Source organism: Oncorhynchus masou, chromosome 17 (genome assembly GCF_036934945.1).
Source record: "Oncorhynchus masou masou isolate Uvic2021 chromosome 17, UVic_Omas_1.1, whole genome shotgun sequence".
In the NCBI taxonomy this organism is placed as follows: Eukaryota; Metazoa; Chordata; class Actinopteri; order Salmoniformes; family Salmonidae; genus Oncorhynchus; species Oncorhynchus masou.
The window spans coordinates 35,292,584-35,308,233 of record NC_088228.1 but is presented as its reverse complement, the minus strand read 5'-3'; the positions used below and the strand labels follow the sequence as shown (position 1 = coordinate 35,308,233).

Sequence of the window (15,650 nt, the reverse complement as noted above, 5' to 3'; positions counted from 1 at the left end):
TATTTTTACACAACCATCCATTTCATACATGGGAGACCATAAGAGATATGGAAAAACATGGTTGTGCTTTGAGGATTGGCCACTAGCCTAGTGCATTATCAGGATCCTGTTAACTGTACTGTATCAGTGTTGTTTACGTTATTAAAACTCTTTCTATCTGAACTGTTTTTGGCATCTCCAATGTGTGTGAATAGAATAGTCAACAGGCATGACTGGTTTCAATCTGGGGCAGGAGTGGACTTGCTAAGAAAGTGCTAACATTGGGGGTTAATTAGTCCTAAATCGAACAGCTGTTGTTTCTAAGAAAATAGGTCAACGTTACACTTAGCCAATGGTAATAGGTCAACGTTACACTTAGCCAATGGTAAAAGGGACAGTTTACTATCTTGTGATTTGTTGACATCCTCTTCCTGACTGATTATGAGACACAGTTAATGCCACTCCTAGGACAATTGAAATCTTGTCAAATGTTTTGTTATTAGACTGTTTTACCTCACAGCTCTGATGGCAACAAATGGAAGTCCGCTAGGAAAAGAATCTTTAATATGTAATTTCAGAGACAGGTACATTGAAAGCCTATCTGATCAAACTAAAATACAAACCATTCTTTGTGACAACAGAATGGGCAGGGCTGCCGTAGTAATAACTAGGAAAAGGGTTAACACTAAGATAACCAATAAAAACACAGTTGATCCCAAGTGTGTAATTGTTTTTCTTTAGGCCTTCAGACTAAACATTAACCGCTAGAACACATTAACCTTACTGATGATCCCAACTGATATGATATCTGATCTATACATTCCATTTCTATGGTTACAACCTGGCAGTGTAAGTTTCCTGGTCCGGATTGGGGTCCAGGCCCAAGGCTGGTGTTGTACTGTTGAGGTTCTAAACTCAGCTGGTTCTATCTTCTGTAGCGGTACCTCTTGAAGTGGAACCACAGCTGGAAGATCCCGTTGGCGAACTGACAACGGAACCCGTGGCGGTGAGAGTACTCCCACTCGCGGTTAACGATCTTAAAGGCAATGTCCTCATATGGCGGGCCCGCATGGAACCGCAGAACCCCAAAGTCCTTGTTGTCGGGACTGGGTTCTAGGAAGTACTGCGGTGTGGAACGTTTGTTGATCAGGTCCGGATAGAAGATGTTGAACTTGTAGCCCTGGACGATCTTAGGCGGAGGGTTGTCGAAGTCGTAATGGGTCTGGTTATATTTGTTCCACTCGAAGCCTGTGTGGACCCTGTTGAAGAAGCGAGGTTTCCGGGGACGGTATTTATCAGCCCACAGGTACATCTTCCCTGTGAGGGGAAGCTCTACGCTAAACTGAGCCTCGTCCCCGCCCATGCCCTGTTTGGCGCGACGCACAAACTCATCCTCTGCATTCTCATTGGCATCACCTGGAGAACAAGTGGTGAGCAGAGAGAGAAAGATTGATTAATAGGACGATGGGTAGAGATAGGCCTTGTAAGAATGTCTGAGCGTTTTTGTGTATGTATGAATATGGGTGTGTAGAGCCTCTTACCTGTGACGGCGAGCTGTCTGCGTGAGAGGTGTAGTTTGTGTGTGTCTTCGTCAGGTGTGATGGTGTGTGTGTCCAGCGGTAGCTCTGAGGGAAGCAGCAGTGTGGGACTGTAGCGGCCAGAGTCATACTCTGCCTGGCTCTGCTGGATCAAATCCTCCTCTGTCAGAACAGCCTCTACCACCTCACCCTTCTCCTCTCCATCCCCCTCTTTCTCCCCGTCTCCCTCCGTGGATGGGCCCGCCACTTGCTCATCCTTCTCCTCTGCATCTCTCTTTTGATTGATGGAAGGGGAGGAAGAGGAGGGTCCAGGCCCCCCTGAGGGAGTGTCTTTCTCGCTCTCGGTTCTGTGAATGAAAAAGAGGCGGCAAAGTTCAAACCTAGTGTACTTGAGCGTGCATGCGTGCGTAGAAAGAGGTTGACGGTGTGCGTGCGTGTACTCACACAGCCTCGTCCTCAGGCTCCTCTTTGATGATCGGGAAGAGAGGCTCACTCTCCACTCCCTGCTCCTGTTTCAGCTTGAACAGCTTCTGACGCAACACGTCCTGGTGCCTCTCTCTCAACCTACAACACAGATAGGGGTTGACATTTTTTTATTTTAGTCATTTAGCAAACACTCTTAGCCCGAGCGGCATACGATAAGAGTGTCTGTGAGTGGATACATTTCTGTACTTTTGCCTGTACTGGACCCCAGTGGGAATCGAACACACAACCCTGGCGTTGCAAGCACCATGCTCTACATGCAATCAACCGGTCCTCACCGTGCTCGGCCCATGAAGACCCTGACTTGCTGCATCAAGCTCTCCCAGTAGCCTATGTCCAGGTTGGATCCCCCAGCTCGGATCTTAGTCTCGATGTTGAGGTTCAGCGCCTGGAGCTGGCTGTACGTCTTTCCCTTAAACACTATCTGAACATCGGTGCTCACTGATGTGTTAATGCCATCACGACGGTCACCTGGAGAACAGAGAGACAGTCAACTAAACAGTAAACCTCACTTGACAGTCTAGGGCTGCACCAGAAATGGCACCCTATGCCCTAATTATATATTACACTACTTTTAACTAGGGTGCCATTTCCGACACTCCCTAGGAGAAAGAGACAGGGGGAGAAATGTCCTAGGCGTAAAGTATAGAGGTTGAAGATGGACAGCCAAGACATAAAATGGGCCAATGAGAGAGAGCAATACTGAGATGTCCATGTAGCTGGGCCTATGAGAGGTTGAGGTGGTGCACCTGGGCCTTTCCCAGATGCCTCCAGTTTCCGGAGCTTGCTGATCTCATCCTCTGTGATGGTGGTCATATCCCTCCAGAAGTCTACATTCTTCCCCTGCTCCAGCTCCATGTATACCTACAGAGAAAACCACACAGGGTCACAAAAAAACTCTTCCTCTGCACACCACAATTTCTCAACCAACAAGCTCCATTTATTCTAGAAAGACAGTAAGCACACACACACCTTGATATCTTCAAGCAGGTCGTCCATGTCAGTGACGGTGAGTCCGTTGAGGAAGGTGTAAGGTTCGTGCATCTCCACAGCCAAGTCGTCATCCTCAGCACTGATGTACTTAGCCAAAAGGTCTATGGGCTTAGCACGGCCGTCACGGATACGGATCTTAGACCTAAACAAACAAACATTTATTAGTTAGAGGGCTACACACAAATCCACATCGGCAGACACCGGAGTACTGAGGTGTTGTTTTTGGACCAGGTTGTTTTTGAGTGAGTAAATGGAACCACCGTGCCTTCGGAAAGTATTCAGACCCCTTGACATTTTCCACATTTTGTTTGGTTAGCCTTATTCTAAAATTAATTAGATTTAAAAAAATCCTCATCCATCAACACACCCAACAACAACAAGGGGTATTCACTCTTTGCTATGAGACTCTAAATTGAGCTCAGGTGCATCCTGTTTCCAGTGATCATCCTTCAGATGCTTCTACAACTTGACTGGAGTCCACCTGTGGTAAATTCAATTGATTGGACAGGATTTGGAAAGGCACACACCGGTCTATATAAGGTCCCACAGTTGACCGTGCATGTCAGAGCAACAACCAAGCAATGAGGTCAAAGGAATTGTCCGTAGAACTCAGAGACAGGATTGTGACGAGGCACAGATCTGTGGAAGGGTACCAAAACATTTCTGCAGCATTGAAGGTCCCAAAGAACACAGTGGCCACCATCATTCTTATATGGAAGAAGTTTGAAACCACCAAGACTCTTCCTAGAGCTGGCCGCCCGGCCAAACTGAGCAATCGGGGGAGAAGGGCCTTGGTCTGGGAGGTGACCAAGATCCCGATGGTCCCTCTGTGGAGATGGAAGAACCTTCCAGAAGGACAATCATCTCTACAGCACTCCCCCGGCGGGAACTGGGAGACTACCGGTAGTCAGGATCGAGGGAAAGATGAAAGGAGCAAAGTACAGAGAGATTCTTGATGAAAACCTGCTCCAGAGTGCTCAGGACCTCGGACTGGGGCGAAGGTTCACCTTCCAACAGGACAACAACCCTAAGCACACAGCCAAGACAACGCAGGAGTGGCTTTGGGACAAGTCTCCGAATGTCCTTGAGTGTCCCTGCCACAGCCTGGACATGAACCCGATCAAACATCTCTGGAGAGACCTGAAAATAGCTGTGAAGCCATGCTCCCCATCAAACCTGACAGAGCTTGAGAGGATCTGCAGAGAAGAATGGAAGAAACTCCCCAAATACAGGTGTGCCAAGCTTGTAGCATCATACCAAAGAAGACTCAAGGCTGTGAACGCTGCCAAAGGTGCTTCAACAATCTACTGAGTAAAGGGTCTGAATACTTGTGTAAATGTATTATTATTATTTTTTTATACATTTGCACATTTTAAAAAAACAACACGGTTTTGCTCTGTCATTATGGGGTATTGTGTGTAGATTAATGAGGGAAAGAAACAATTTAATACATTTTAGAATATGGCTGTAATGTAACAAAATATGGAAAAAGTCAAGGTGTCTGAATACTTTCTGAATGCACTGCATGTGAGAGGTTATTGAGGGTCAGGGTTTACAGAGGGATAGTAATGAAGGTGGCACCACTAACCGTAGCTTGGCCTGGTGCAAGTGAAAGTTGTCCTCTTGTTCCGCCCAGGTTTTGAAATGCTCTGCCTCCTTCTCTCTCTGCAGCATCTCCAGCTCGGTCTCTCTCATGGCCTTCTCTCTCTCCCTCTCCAGACGCAGCTGCTTCACCTAAACACAGGCAGACACACAAACACAGTTACACACACACAGGTCCTGCTCTTGCATGGCTTTCTCTCTCTCGCTCTACATTGTCCTACAGTAAAATTGCATAACTTTGTTGGAGTCAAATGTAACACTTTTTGAGGTTTATATAGTCCCAACCTCATTTTGTGTTAAAACTACATTGATTTAAAATATTTTCAAACCACAACTCTATGCACAAGGGCTACTTTTAACAATTTCCACTAAAAAAAATGTACAAAAACGAGTTTAGTAGAAGAATTGTGCAGATGTAACCCTAAGGTTTTTATGCGACCAACGTTTTCCAAAAACGATGTTAAATATCTTCTCCGAATTAAGATTAAAATATGTCTGCTATCAGTAATGATAGCTTGCGTTTGAAAAATCTCTTTTGGTTATTGAACTACAGTAAATGAAGTGGATTTATACCCGGTGCTGGCACTACGGTAACAGAATTACATCATGGGTCCCTGATCTGTACTACACAGAAATGCATAAATATGGAAACAAATGTAATTTACAGCACAGTTTCACAAGTTTGGACATCACAGTAGAATACAATGCAGTACAATACAGCGCAGCAGAGTTCAGTAGAGTTTAGTTCAGTACAATATATACTCAGCAAAAAAAGAAACATCCTCTCACTGTCAACTGCGTTCATTTTCAGCAAACTTAACATGTCTAAATATTTGTATGAACATAACAAGATTCAACAACTGAGACATAAACTGAACAAGTTCCACAGTACTGCAGTGCATCTCCTCCTCATGGACTGCACCAGATTTGCTGTGAGATGTTACCCTACTTTTCCACCAAGGCACCTGCAAGTTCCCAGACATTTCTGGGGGGAATGGCCCTAGCCCTCACCATCTGATCCAGACGTGCTCAATGAGATTGAGATCCATGCTCTTCCTTGGCCATGGCCGAACACTGACATTCCTGTCTTGCAGGAAATCACGCACAGAACGAGCAGTACGGCTGGTGGCATTGTCATGCTGGAGGGTCATGTCAGGATGAGCCTGCAGGAAGGGTACCACATGAGGATGTCTTCCCTGTAGCGCACAGCGTTGAGATTGAGCTTGTTGTCATTGCAGGCAGTCCGATGATGCTGTGACATACCGCCCCAGACCATGACGGACCCTCCACCTCCAAATCGATCACGCTCCAGAGTACAGGTCTCGGTGTAACTCTCATTCATTTGACGATAAACGAGAATCCGACCATCACCCCTGGTTAGACAAAACCGCGACTCGCCAATGAAGAGCACTTTTCGCCAGTCCTGTCTGGTCCAGCGACGGTGGGTTTATGCCCATAGGCAACATTGTTGCCGGTGATGTCTGGTGAGGACCTGCCTTACAACAGGCCTACAAGCCCTCAGTCCAGCCTCTCTCAGCCTATTGCGGACAGTCTGAGCACTGATGGAGGGATTGTACGTTCCGGCTGTAACTCGGGCAGTTGTTGTTGCCATCCTGTACCTGTTGCCCTGTCCACATCTGCAGTCCTCATTCCTCCTTGCAGCATGCCTAAGGCACGTTCACGCAGATGAGCAGGGACCCTGGGCATCTTTCTTTGGTGTTTTTTCAGAGTCAGTAGAAAGGCCTCTTTAGTGTCCTAAGTTTTCATAACTGTGACCTTAATTGCCTACCATCTGTAAGCTGTTAGTGTCTTAACGACCGTTCCACAGGTACATGTTCATTAATTGTTTATGGTTCATTGAACAAGCATGGGAAACAGAGTTTAAACCCTTTACAATGACGATCTGTGAAGATATTTGGATTTTTGCGACTTATCTTTGAAAGACAGGGTCCTGAAAGAGGGACGTTTCTTACAGCTTAGTACACTCTACTGTGCTCTACTCAATGTACAGTACTGTACTATCCAAACTTATGAAACATACCTCTATGATAGATTCAGATTTGGTTCAACTACTTTTAAAAGTCCATGGACGTTTAGTGTCCATGGAAAGAGAGGGGGCTCGTGGGTATGTGTCAGTAAGACCTGGGAGAGTTGACATTAACTAGAGAGAAAGAGAGAGGGGGTTGTCCAGACTCAGACTGTTTTAACACTGGGTTTGTCCACAAGAAAGACAAAGAAAACAGTTGTGAGCTGAACATAACAGTATGTCAGTGGAAGAGAGGACAGTAAAGCAGGTGACCATTGTGATTTCCCATTGTAGCCATTTCAGTTGCAGTAATTCCGTTACATATTTTTTGGTAATTCCTTTGCCAAATTGGTCACGGAATTACGAGTTTTAACCACATAATAATTAATTAACAAAATTGATATCAGTAAAATCACTATAACTAATTGGTAGGTCTACCATTACTTGTTACTTCTGGGGACTTAATTTAGCACCGATTTCAACTATCCTTGATTTATTATGCAGACCCAGAAAACTTGTGTTGCATAGAAGCATACCTTCTGCAGTTCTCTGCGATTCTCCTCCTGGATACGTTTGTTCCTGTCCTTCAGGTCCTTCTCACCCAGATGGCCAATGCCCTTCCTGTCCAGAGCCTGACCACAACAACAACAGAGAAATACACAAATTCCTCAGAGCCTTGTCTGATGAAGCCTGAAGACCTGACGTTGAATTGAATATAATTCTAAGTCGGGCAGAAATTAGCATTTCGATCAGGAAAGTTTCATTTCATGATCTCTACAAGCCAGAATGCTGAATAAAAATATTGGTTATCCGTGTGGTTGTTCCTTTTGCTGGTAGGAATGTGAGACAAGATTACCAACAGAATAATGTCATCAACCCAACCTTCAGTACGCTGTTCTGTAGATAATTTGTATTTCCATTTTTTTATTTTCAATACTGATGCAATTAGCACGTGACAAACACTTGACCAATATAACCGAGCCTAACTGAAAGACAAACACTTCCAGCTAATTGTGAGGAAACGTGTTTCGGCTATTGTTTACATATTGTGCATCACGTGTAATGTGACAACAGATTGATAATACAAGTGACAGAACCTATCGGCGCTGCAAAAAGTCAGGTAAACACATTCCTGTGGAAACATTATCTCCACCTCCTACCGACAAAAGGACCAACAGCATGTACAACCTGTAAAATAAGTATAAATATTTTTACTTAAAAAAATTCTGCCTTGTAGAGACTATTGCGTTTTCTTTTACAGCGACTTCTTTCAGACTGATATTCATGGAGTAACCATTGTATCAGTCTGCTGTTTAGACTAGGTCTGACAACCACTGCACTTCTAAAAGCAGGAGGTTGATAGTCCCATATACACCCATTTCTCAAGTGCTCATTCCCCTCTCCCCGTCTTACCTTCTGCCATTTGAAGGTGCCCAGCAGGTTGTTGTCTCCGAAGGGGTTGTCTGCATTGGTATAGCCCATGTACTCCTCACTCCAGCCCATCTTTTCTCTCTTCTTCCTCTCCTTGGCCTCCTTCTTGGCCAGTCGCCTGGCCCTCTTCTCCTCTGGGGTCTCCAGGGCCTTCAGCATCTCTCTCTGGTTCTTCTTCTCATCTCGTACCGAGGGACCGGCCTCTCCAGACCCCGGGCTGCCTCCACGGGCCCCGCCATCCGACCCAGAGCTCTTAGACGAGTCAGAGGATCCAGAGCGACGTCTATTACGCTCTTTGTCCCTTTGGTCCTTTCCTCTGCTTCCTTCTCTCCTCCCACGGTCTTCACTCCTCCGGCTGCTTCTTTCTCGACTTTTCTCCTTACATCGGCTTGGCTCCTTGTCTCGGCTTCTCATTCTCTCCCTGTCTCTCGTTCTCTCCCGCATCTGTCGTTCACTTTCTCTGCTGGGGCCTCTACTCCCTCTGTCTGCACTCCTCCGCCATCTCCTCTCCCGGTCATTGTTCCCCCCGTCCCTCGATCTCTTCCGGTCTGCACTAGACCCTGAGTCGGACTGGGACTGGCTCCTGCCAATCATCTTCTCTCCTTTGTCTTCTCTTCTGCTCTTCTTTTTCTCTCTTTTCTTCCTTCCCTTTGGATCATCTGAGTCAGACCTGATGGATAGAAAAACGTTTAGTTGCAGATACAGTATGTGGTTCATTTTTTGCGAACTACATACACAGTACATTTTTATTTCATATAGCTTAACCTGTAACGTTTACCTGGATCTGTCTTTTGATTTGCCCTTCAGTTTACGTCTATTGTCGCTGTTTGAGTCGCTTCTCGATCCGGGATGGTCTCTGCTACGGGGCCGCTGTCCTTGTCGCCTCGTAGATCCACCACTGCTGTCCGAGTTTCCGCTCTCAGAACGCGCAATTCTCCGGGGTTTTATGTTTCGATCAATGGACCGACTCCGGCCTCTCTTCTCTTCGGGTGATCGTGATCTGCTTATTTTGGACCTGTTTCGATCCCGGTTCCGACTACGAGAGCCAGAACGGGACCGACGATGCTTTTTTGGACCCATGGCAAAAGAGTTCCCAAATGTCTGTGGTCCGTTCTCTTCTAGGTCGCGTAAATAGGACCTGTAAAATTATTTTTGTTCGCAGCACACAACTGTATTGTATTTGAGGGGAGAAACACATTAAGAAAATTACAAACATAATTATTTAACTTAAACCACGAAGGGATCCTCTCCTAATAACCTTTATATTGATTTTGTTCACATTTGTTTAATTCTCAGGTATATTTAAAGCCTACCACTGGGACTTGCATTGAGCCCTGACGCAGTTTGTACGCGTCATATTATAAACTGATTGGTCGTTTGGTTTGGAGCAGAATGGGGGATGGTGAAATACAACTGCGCTTTTCTCAAGTATTTTATCATGAACAATGAAATCCGCACACTACATCCCATCTATATGTATTTTGTATAGAAATATTTCAGTTTACACACAAATTGACATCGAAAATGCCAAGCAAGCATTCACATCAAAACAAACAACATTCGTGTTGTTGTAACGTCACACAATTGGACTGTTTTCCAGAAATGCAGTGAGTGTAGTTTTTAAAACCTCGAAAATAATGAAATAGTTGTAAATACATTGCTATACACAATTAATTGGAGTACTTGTACAATAAACATGGTGAATAAAATGTATATCATGAATCCTTTTGGCAATTTTTGCAATGCTGATATGAGAAGCTTAAGTTCCATGTTTCATTGGAACTTCATTTCCCAGACGGCACTGCAATCTTATTGAACGTTTTGAGAGGAGAGGAGACTGCTTTCACTCCTCACATTGCTAGCCAGCAGGGACACAGACGTTCGCAGTTGAAAAATATATTCGGTGAATAATTATTAATGTTGTACAGACTTTGGCTGGTCCAAAACTAATTATTTTAGTATAACTATCAGTAGCAAAGTAACCGCTTTTTAAAATATTCATTTGATCAATAGCTAGCGCCTTATGCTAACTACTAGCTATCTCCACGGCAGTCAGCTTGGTCGGTGAGCCTAACTACTGAAATACCAAAACATTTATTTTTAGTATGAGTTTTTCTAAATTCAGCTATTTTATAAAGATAATTAGCCAGATAAAACATTGCGCGGTTTCACAACAAATCCATCCACCTGAAGCAAAATAAAAGTTAGCTAACTAGCATTTGTCCGCATCGCAAAATCGCAACAAAGAAAAGGTTTTTTTTTTTTTTGCAGAATCAGGTGGCTAGCTAGGTTGTTACGTGTGTTCGAGTAAACAACGAGGTTAACTAGATTCGCTAGTTTGCTATTTTACCATGGCGCAACATGGTCCTACTCACGTAGCAAGCTCACAGAAAGCATTAATGTTAGAAATGAAGAGCCTTCAAGAGGAGCCAGTCGAGGGCTTCAGAATAACATTGGTGGACGAGGCAGATTTATACAATTGGGAAGTGGCCATTTTTGGACCTCCTAACACTCACTATGAAGGAGGGTATTTCAAGGTAAGTTCGACGCGTAGGTATGTCAGCTTGTTTTGCAAATATGTTACATACACAAATGCTATTTTCCTAATTTATTTTGTTTGCTAGCTAGCCACCATTACTAATGGATAACTACATTGTTGGCTTCCGTTAATAATAGGCCCGTGAAAAACGTAATATCGCATCTGCATTCTATTGATGCAGCCTGCAGTGACAAGCAGTACTGTTTAGTGTCAAACTTGTTTCTGGGTCACGCTGTTGTTGCTCTCTAGTTTGGTCTACTCAGCACGGGGTTGCGACATCAGGATTACAATTGAATCCGGTTAGGTAGTTTAGGCCCCAGAGACGCATGTTAAGACATGTTGCTGACATATTTGCTTCTCTCCCTGTGTCCCACAGGCTCGCATCAAATTCCCCATTGACTACCCCTATTCACCACCTGCTTTCCGTTTCCTCACCAAGATGTGGCACCCCAACATCTATGAGGTAAGAAGAGATAAAAATTTAATTTCTAGAAAAATACATTGTGTAACCTTTTATTAAACTAGGCAAGTCAGTTAAGAACAAATTCTTATTTACAATGACAGCCAAACCCGGACAACGGCAGCTGTATGGTACTCTCAATCACAGCTGAATGTGATTCAGCCTAGATTCGAACCAGGGACTACAGTGACGCACACATCTTGCATTGAGATGCAGTGCCTTAGACCGCTGTGCCAATTAATTACTCCATGTAATTCATTTTCAGACATTTTGTGGTGTTAATCTACATTTCTCTCCATCTTTTTGTGGTCTAATCCTAGTCACACCTGCAATTTGTGAACATGAACCTGTCTGTGTATTAATTTTAGCCTCTTCCCTGTGTTAGAATGGGGACGTGTGTATATCCATTCTGCACCCTCCAGTTGATGACCCTCAGAGTGGAGAGCTGCCCTCTGAGAGGTGGAACCCTACCCAGAATGTTAGGTACACATCTCAGCATGTTCTCTAACCCCACATCCCCTTCTCTCTGTACCTTTTCCTTCTGCTTCATTTTTCCTCTATGACCTTCTCCCATTACCAAACAGTTGACAAATTCAGCTTGGTCCCTCCCTGTTTCATTTGGTTTGCTTCCGTTTAGGAAATGTTTTCCAACAGAATCCATAGAATTAATACACCCCTGCTCTCCCTCTGCTTACTATATCACTCTCCCTTCTATCATGCTCCCTTTTCATCCCTTCTTTCTCTGTCCCTCTCCTCTTTATTTATAAATAAATAAAGGTAAAAAAAAAAATGCCCCGCTCTCTCCCATTGTGCTGTGTCACCACTCATACTCAGATCACATGACACATGTCTATCTGGCTTCAGTGGAACCTCTCCAAGACTGCACAGAAACCCTGTTACACTTTGTTTATTTTCTGTCTGACCCAGTTAAGTGGAATACTATAAGTCATGTTTGTCAGTTCTAATTTAAGAAGTTGTAGGTCTTATTTTTACCAGCAACATTTTAGGTTTATATCAACATCGACAGGCATAAATATCCTAGCCTGTATCCCACAAAGCAGGATCAATGAGTCAACCAGCTTACCTCGATAGGAACTGCTTGGTGCTTCTTTCTGACATCAAACCCTCTGTGTGGCTCCTGTAGGACCATCCTTCTAAGTGTCATCTCTCTGCTGAACGAGCCCAACACCTTCTCCCCGGCCAATGTGGATGCCTCTGTCATGTACCGTAAGTGGAGAGACAGCAAGGGCAAGGACAGAGAGTACGCAGAGATCATTCGGTAGGTACACACACAAAGGACAAGAGTGTAGCAAGGACCGAGAGTACAGCACACACACACTTATTCACCCTCTCTATCTCACTGTCTCTCAGGAAGCAGGTGTTGGCCACTAAGGCTGAGGCGGAACGCGACGGGGTGAAGGTTCCCACCACACTGGCCGAATACTGTGTCCGCACTCGCGCCCCACCACCTGACGAGGGCTCTGACCTCTTCTATGACGATTACTATGACGATGAGGATCTGGAGGATGAAGACGACTGCTGCTACGATGAAGATGACTCTGGGACAGAGGAGTCGTGACGCGTCCTAAATGTGAACCTGGATGGCTGACGCATGCGCTCCCTGACTTCTCCCATAGGAGAGACAGTTCTGAAAGGACTACTTCACATATTTTAAACCTCTCACTTTTTCTATCCACAGATGGCAAGTGGTTCTCCTCCTCCGTTTCTTCTCAGAATCCAAGAACACTTAGGCTGGGCCTGATGTGCTCAGTTTTCTACCAGTGGAAAGGCTGCACCTGTTGTTTTCTGAAAGGTTTGACTAACATAAAGCAAAAAATGACATGCTACCCTTTGTCCTTGTTTGACTACCTGTTAAAAAAACAAACAGGTGTCAACATTGCACTGGTGAAAACACTTGGTAAATCAGGCCCATAAGTTAGATCTCTCACTTGTTAAGTTTCCCTTCAACTTGCCGCCTCTAGTTCCCTCACCTAATAGACTTCATTGACTGAACAGGTGACTGAAGACTTCTCCACCTGTCATGGTATCTGTGTGACTGACACAGCAGAACTTATTAATCTCCAAGATGAGGTTCTGTGTTCTCACCGCCCTTAAATTTTTGTGCGAGGGAAAACGTACGATACATTTTGCAACATGGGTGTTTCTGCATGTCAGACATCTTGGACACGTTAAATTTTCTCTTAGATGGACCGTTGCTCTTGTCGCCATACTGGTTTGAGTGAATTTAGAAAAAAAAGTGTGATCATGGAAACGCTAATGACTTTTGTCTGGGGGTCCCCAGGTTGAGCTTGAGCTGTGGCCCAACCCCAGTTTGAACATTTTAACAGCGTTTTGCTGGCTTAGAGAACACCACCTCAGTTACGGCTGTCATTTGAAAGTGGAGTGGGTGCTTCTAAAGCGCCCAACGATGCTGCGGCAACCAGTTCTCCTGCGTTTGGACAGAATCTCCTCAGAGACCCTTTGCTCACCAAGGTTCTCTGCGAAGCAGGATGGAGCCAGAGATCTCAACTAGTGGAGCCCAACTGTATGGAGAGAAAAAAAAGTTAGCTGTATGGGTTTAGCAGCTTCATAATTAGCTACGTTTGCAGTTTTTATTCTCTTTTCATTGAGAATTATGCCTGTAGTCTTTGTTAGAGAATGCTTTCAAATGTCCTGGGGTCGATGTTGGTGGGTTTCTGTAGGAAGATTGTATCTCTTCAATATGTTGTATCAGTCAGCAAGCAGTGGGAATTGGGAACGAAAATGGCAGCCACTTTTGTTTTTGCTTATTTATTTTGTGTGTGCTGCTGGGGGGTGCTATCATGAATCTCCAAACAGGTGTGTGTGTGTGTGTGTCAGCAATATTGGATGTTGCATTTTATTCTAATTTGGCTTAATTTAACTTCCTCCGGATATTTAAGAATGAGGAAAACATTTATTTTAAGATGGTAACGTGATCTAGTTTATCCTACCTGGTGGCTTCAGATATGGTTTACAGTAACATGTACACTTACTGATATGCACATATGGACGATCACCTTTTCATTTTATTTACATGTATTTTATTTTTTGCCTATTTAAAACTGAACAAATAAAGATCATTATCGGAAAACAAATTGTAGTTTCTTCCTCCTACACCCAATTGAAATGGGCAGTATACATCACAATTGTTTTTACAACAATGCAAAAGTTGATTGTAGTGTAACAATGGTGTGTGTGCTGTCGATAGTACATCAACCATAGACAGCCTACAGAAGTAATTGTCAAACTCAAAAGTTCCAGAAAGGGTTGATAATGGCAGCCATATTGGTCAGCGAGAAAATAAAAGGTGATATCAGAAATTATGTAAAGATTTGTCAACCAAAAATATTCTCACATACTGAACAAAAATATGAATCCAACTTGCAACAATTTAAAATATTTTGTGTTACAGTTCAAATAAGGAAATCAGTCAATTGAAATAAATTAGGCCCTAATCTATGGATTTCACAACTGGGCAGGGGTGCAGTCAATTAGAATGTTTTTTTTCCCCACAAAAGGGCTTTATTACAGAAATACTCCTAAACAATATTTTGCTCCGTATGGAACATTTCTGGGATCTTTTATTTCAGCTCAAGAACCATGGGACCGGCACTTAACATGTTGCTTTTATATTTTTTTCACATCAGCACAGGACCTCCACATTCGACTTGTTCACCTGCCAGATCACCCATGTTTGCACAACTGAAGAATTTCTGCACAAACTCAGAAACCGTTGCAGGGAAGCTCATCTGCGTGCTCGTCGTCCTCACCAAGGTTTTGACCTGACTGCAGTTTGGAGTCGTAATTGACTTCAGTGGGCAAATGCTCACCTTCGATGGCCACTGGCACACTGGACAAGTGTTCTCTTCACGGATGAATTCTGGTTTCAACTGTACCGGGCAGATGGTGTCGTGTGGGCGAGCAGTTTACTGATGTCAATGTTGTGAACAGAGTGCCCAATGGTGGCGGTGGGGTTATGGTATTGGCAGGCATAAGCTACGGACATTGAACACAATTGCATTTTATCGATCGCAATTTGAATACACAGAGATACCCTGACGAGATCCTGAGGCCCATTGTCGTGCCATTCATCTGCCGCCATCACATCATGTTTCAACATGATAATGCACGGCCCCATATCGCAAGAATTTGTACACAATTCCTGGAAGCTGAAAATGTCCCAGTTCTTCCAAATCAAATTTTATTTGTCACGGCGGCAGGGTAGCCTTTGTGGTTAGAGCGTTGGACTAGTAAGCGAAAGGTTGCAAGTTCGAATCCCCAAGCTGACAGGGTACAAATCTGTCGTTCTGCCCCTGAACAGGCAGTTAACCCACTGTTCCTAGGCCGTCATTGAAAATAAGAATTTGTTCTTAACTGACTTAGTAAAATAAAGGTAAAATTTAAAAAATAAAAAAACATGCGCTGAATACACTATGGGAGTCTGCTTGAAACATGTAGGTATTTCAGGGAGGTTGAAAATGTCAGTGAAGACACTTGCCAGTTGCTTTGAGTACATGGTAATCCATCTGACCCCGCGGCTTTGTGAATATTGACCTGTTTAAAGGTCTTGCTCACATC

General features: G+C 44.1%; 2 protein-coding genes across 2 annotated transcripts; one reads left to right on the top strand and one right to left on the bottom strand.

Moving 5' to 3' along the window:
* Nucleotides 1-526: 526 nt before the first annotated feature.
* Nucleotides 527-9,346, bottom strand: LOC135558936 (splicing factor Cactin-like). The gene is made up of 10 exons (XM_064993168.1): nt 8,831-9,346; nt 8,035-8,722; nt 7,158-7,253; nt 4,582-4,727; nt 2,973-3,135; nt 2,750-2,864; nt 2,279-2,471; nt 1,962-2,081; nt 1,521-1,864; nt 527-1,395 (listed from the first exon to the last, which is right to left on the bottom strand). Exons 1-10 carry the CDS (start codon nt 9,130-9,132, stop codon nt 905-907), a joined length of 2,658 nt encoding a protein of 885 aa, XP_064849240.1. The 5' UTR covers nt 9,133-9,346; the 3' UTR covers nt 527-904.
* Nucleotides 9,347-9,872: 526 nt separating this feature from the next.
* LOC135558935 (ubiquitin-conjugating enzyme E2 R1) lies at nt 9,873-14,167 on the top strand. Its single transcript, XM_064993167.1, has 5 exons — nt 9,873-10,589; nt 10,968-11,054; nt 11,437-11,534; nt 12,196-12,330; nt 12,423-14,167. The coding sequence occupies exons 1-5, from the start codon at nt 10,404-10,406 to the stop codon at nt 12,628-12,630; spliced, it is 714 nt and encodes a 237-aa protein (XP_064849239.1). The 5' UTR covers nt 9,873-10,403; the 3' UTR covers nt 12,631-14,167.
* The last annotated feature ends 1,483 nt before the right edge of the window (nt 14,168-15,650 follow it).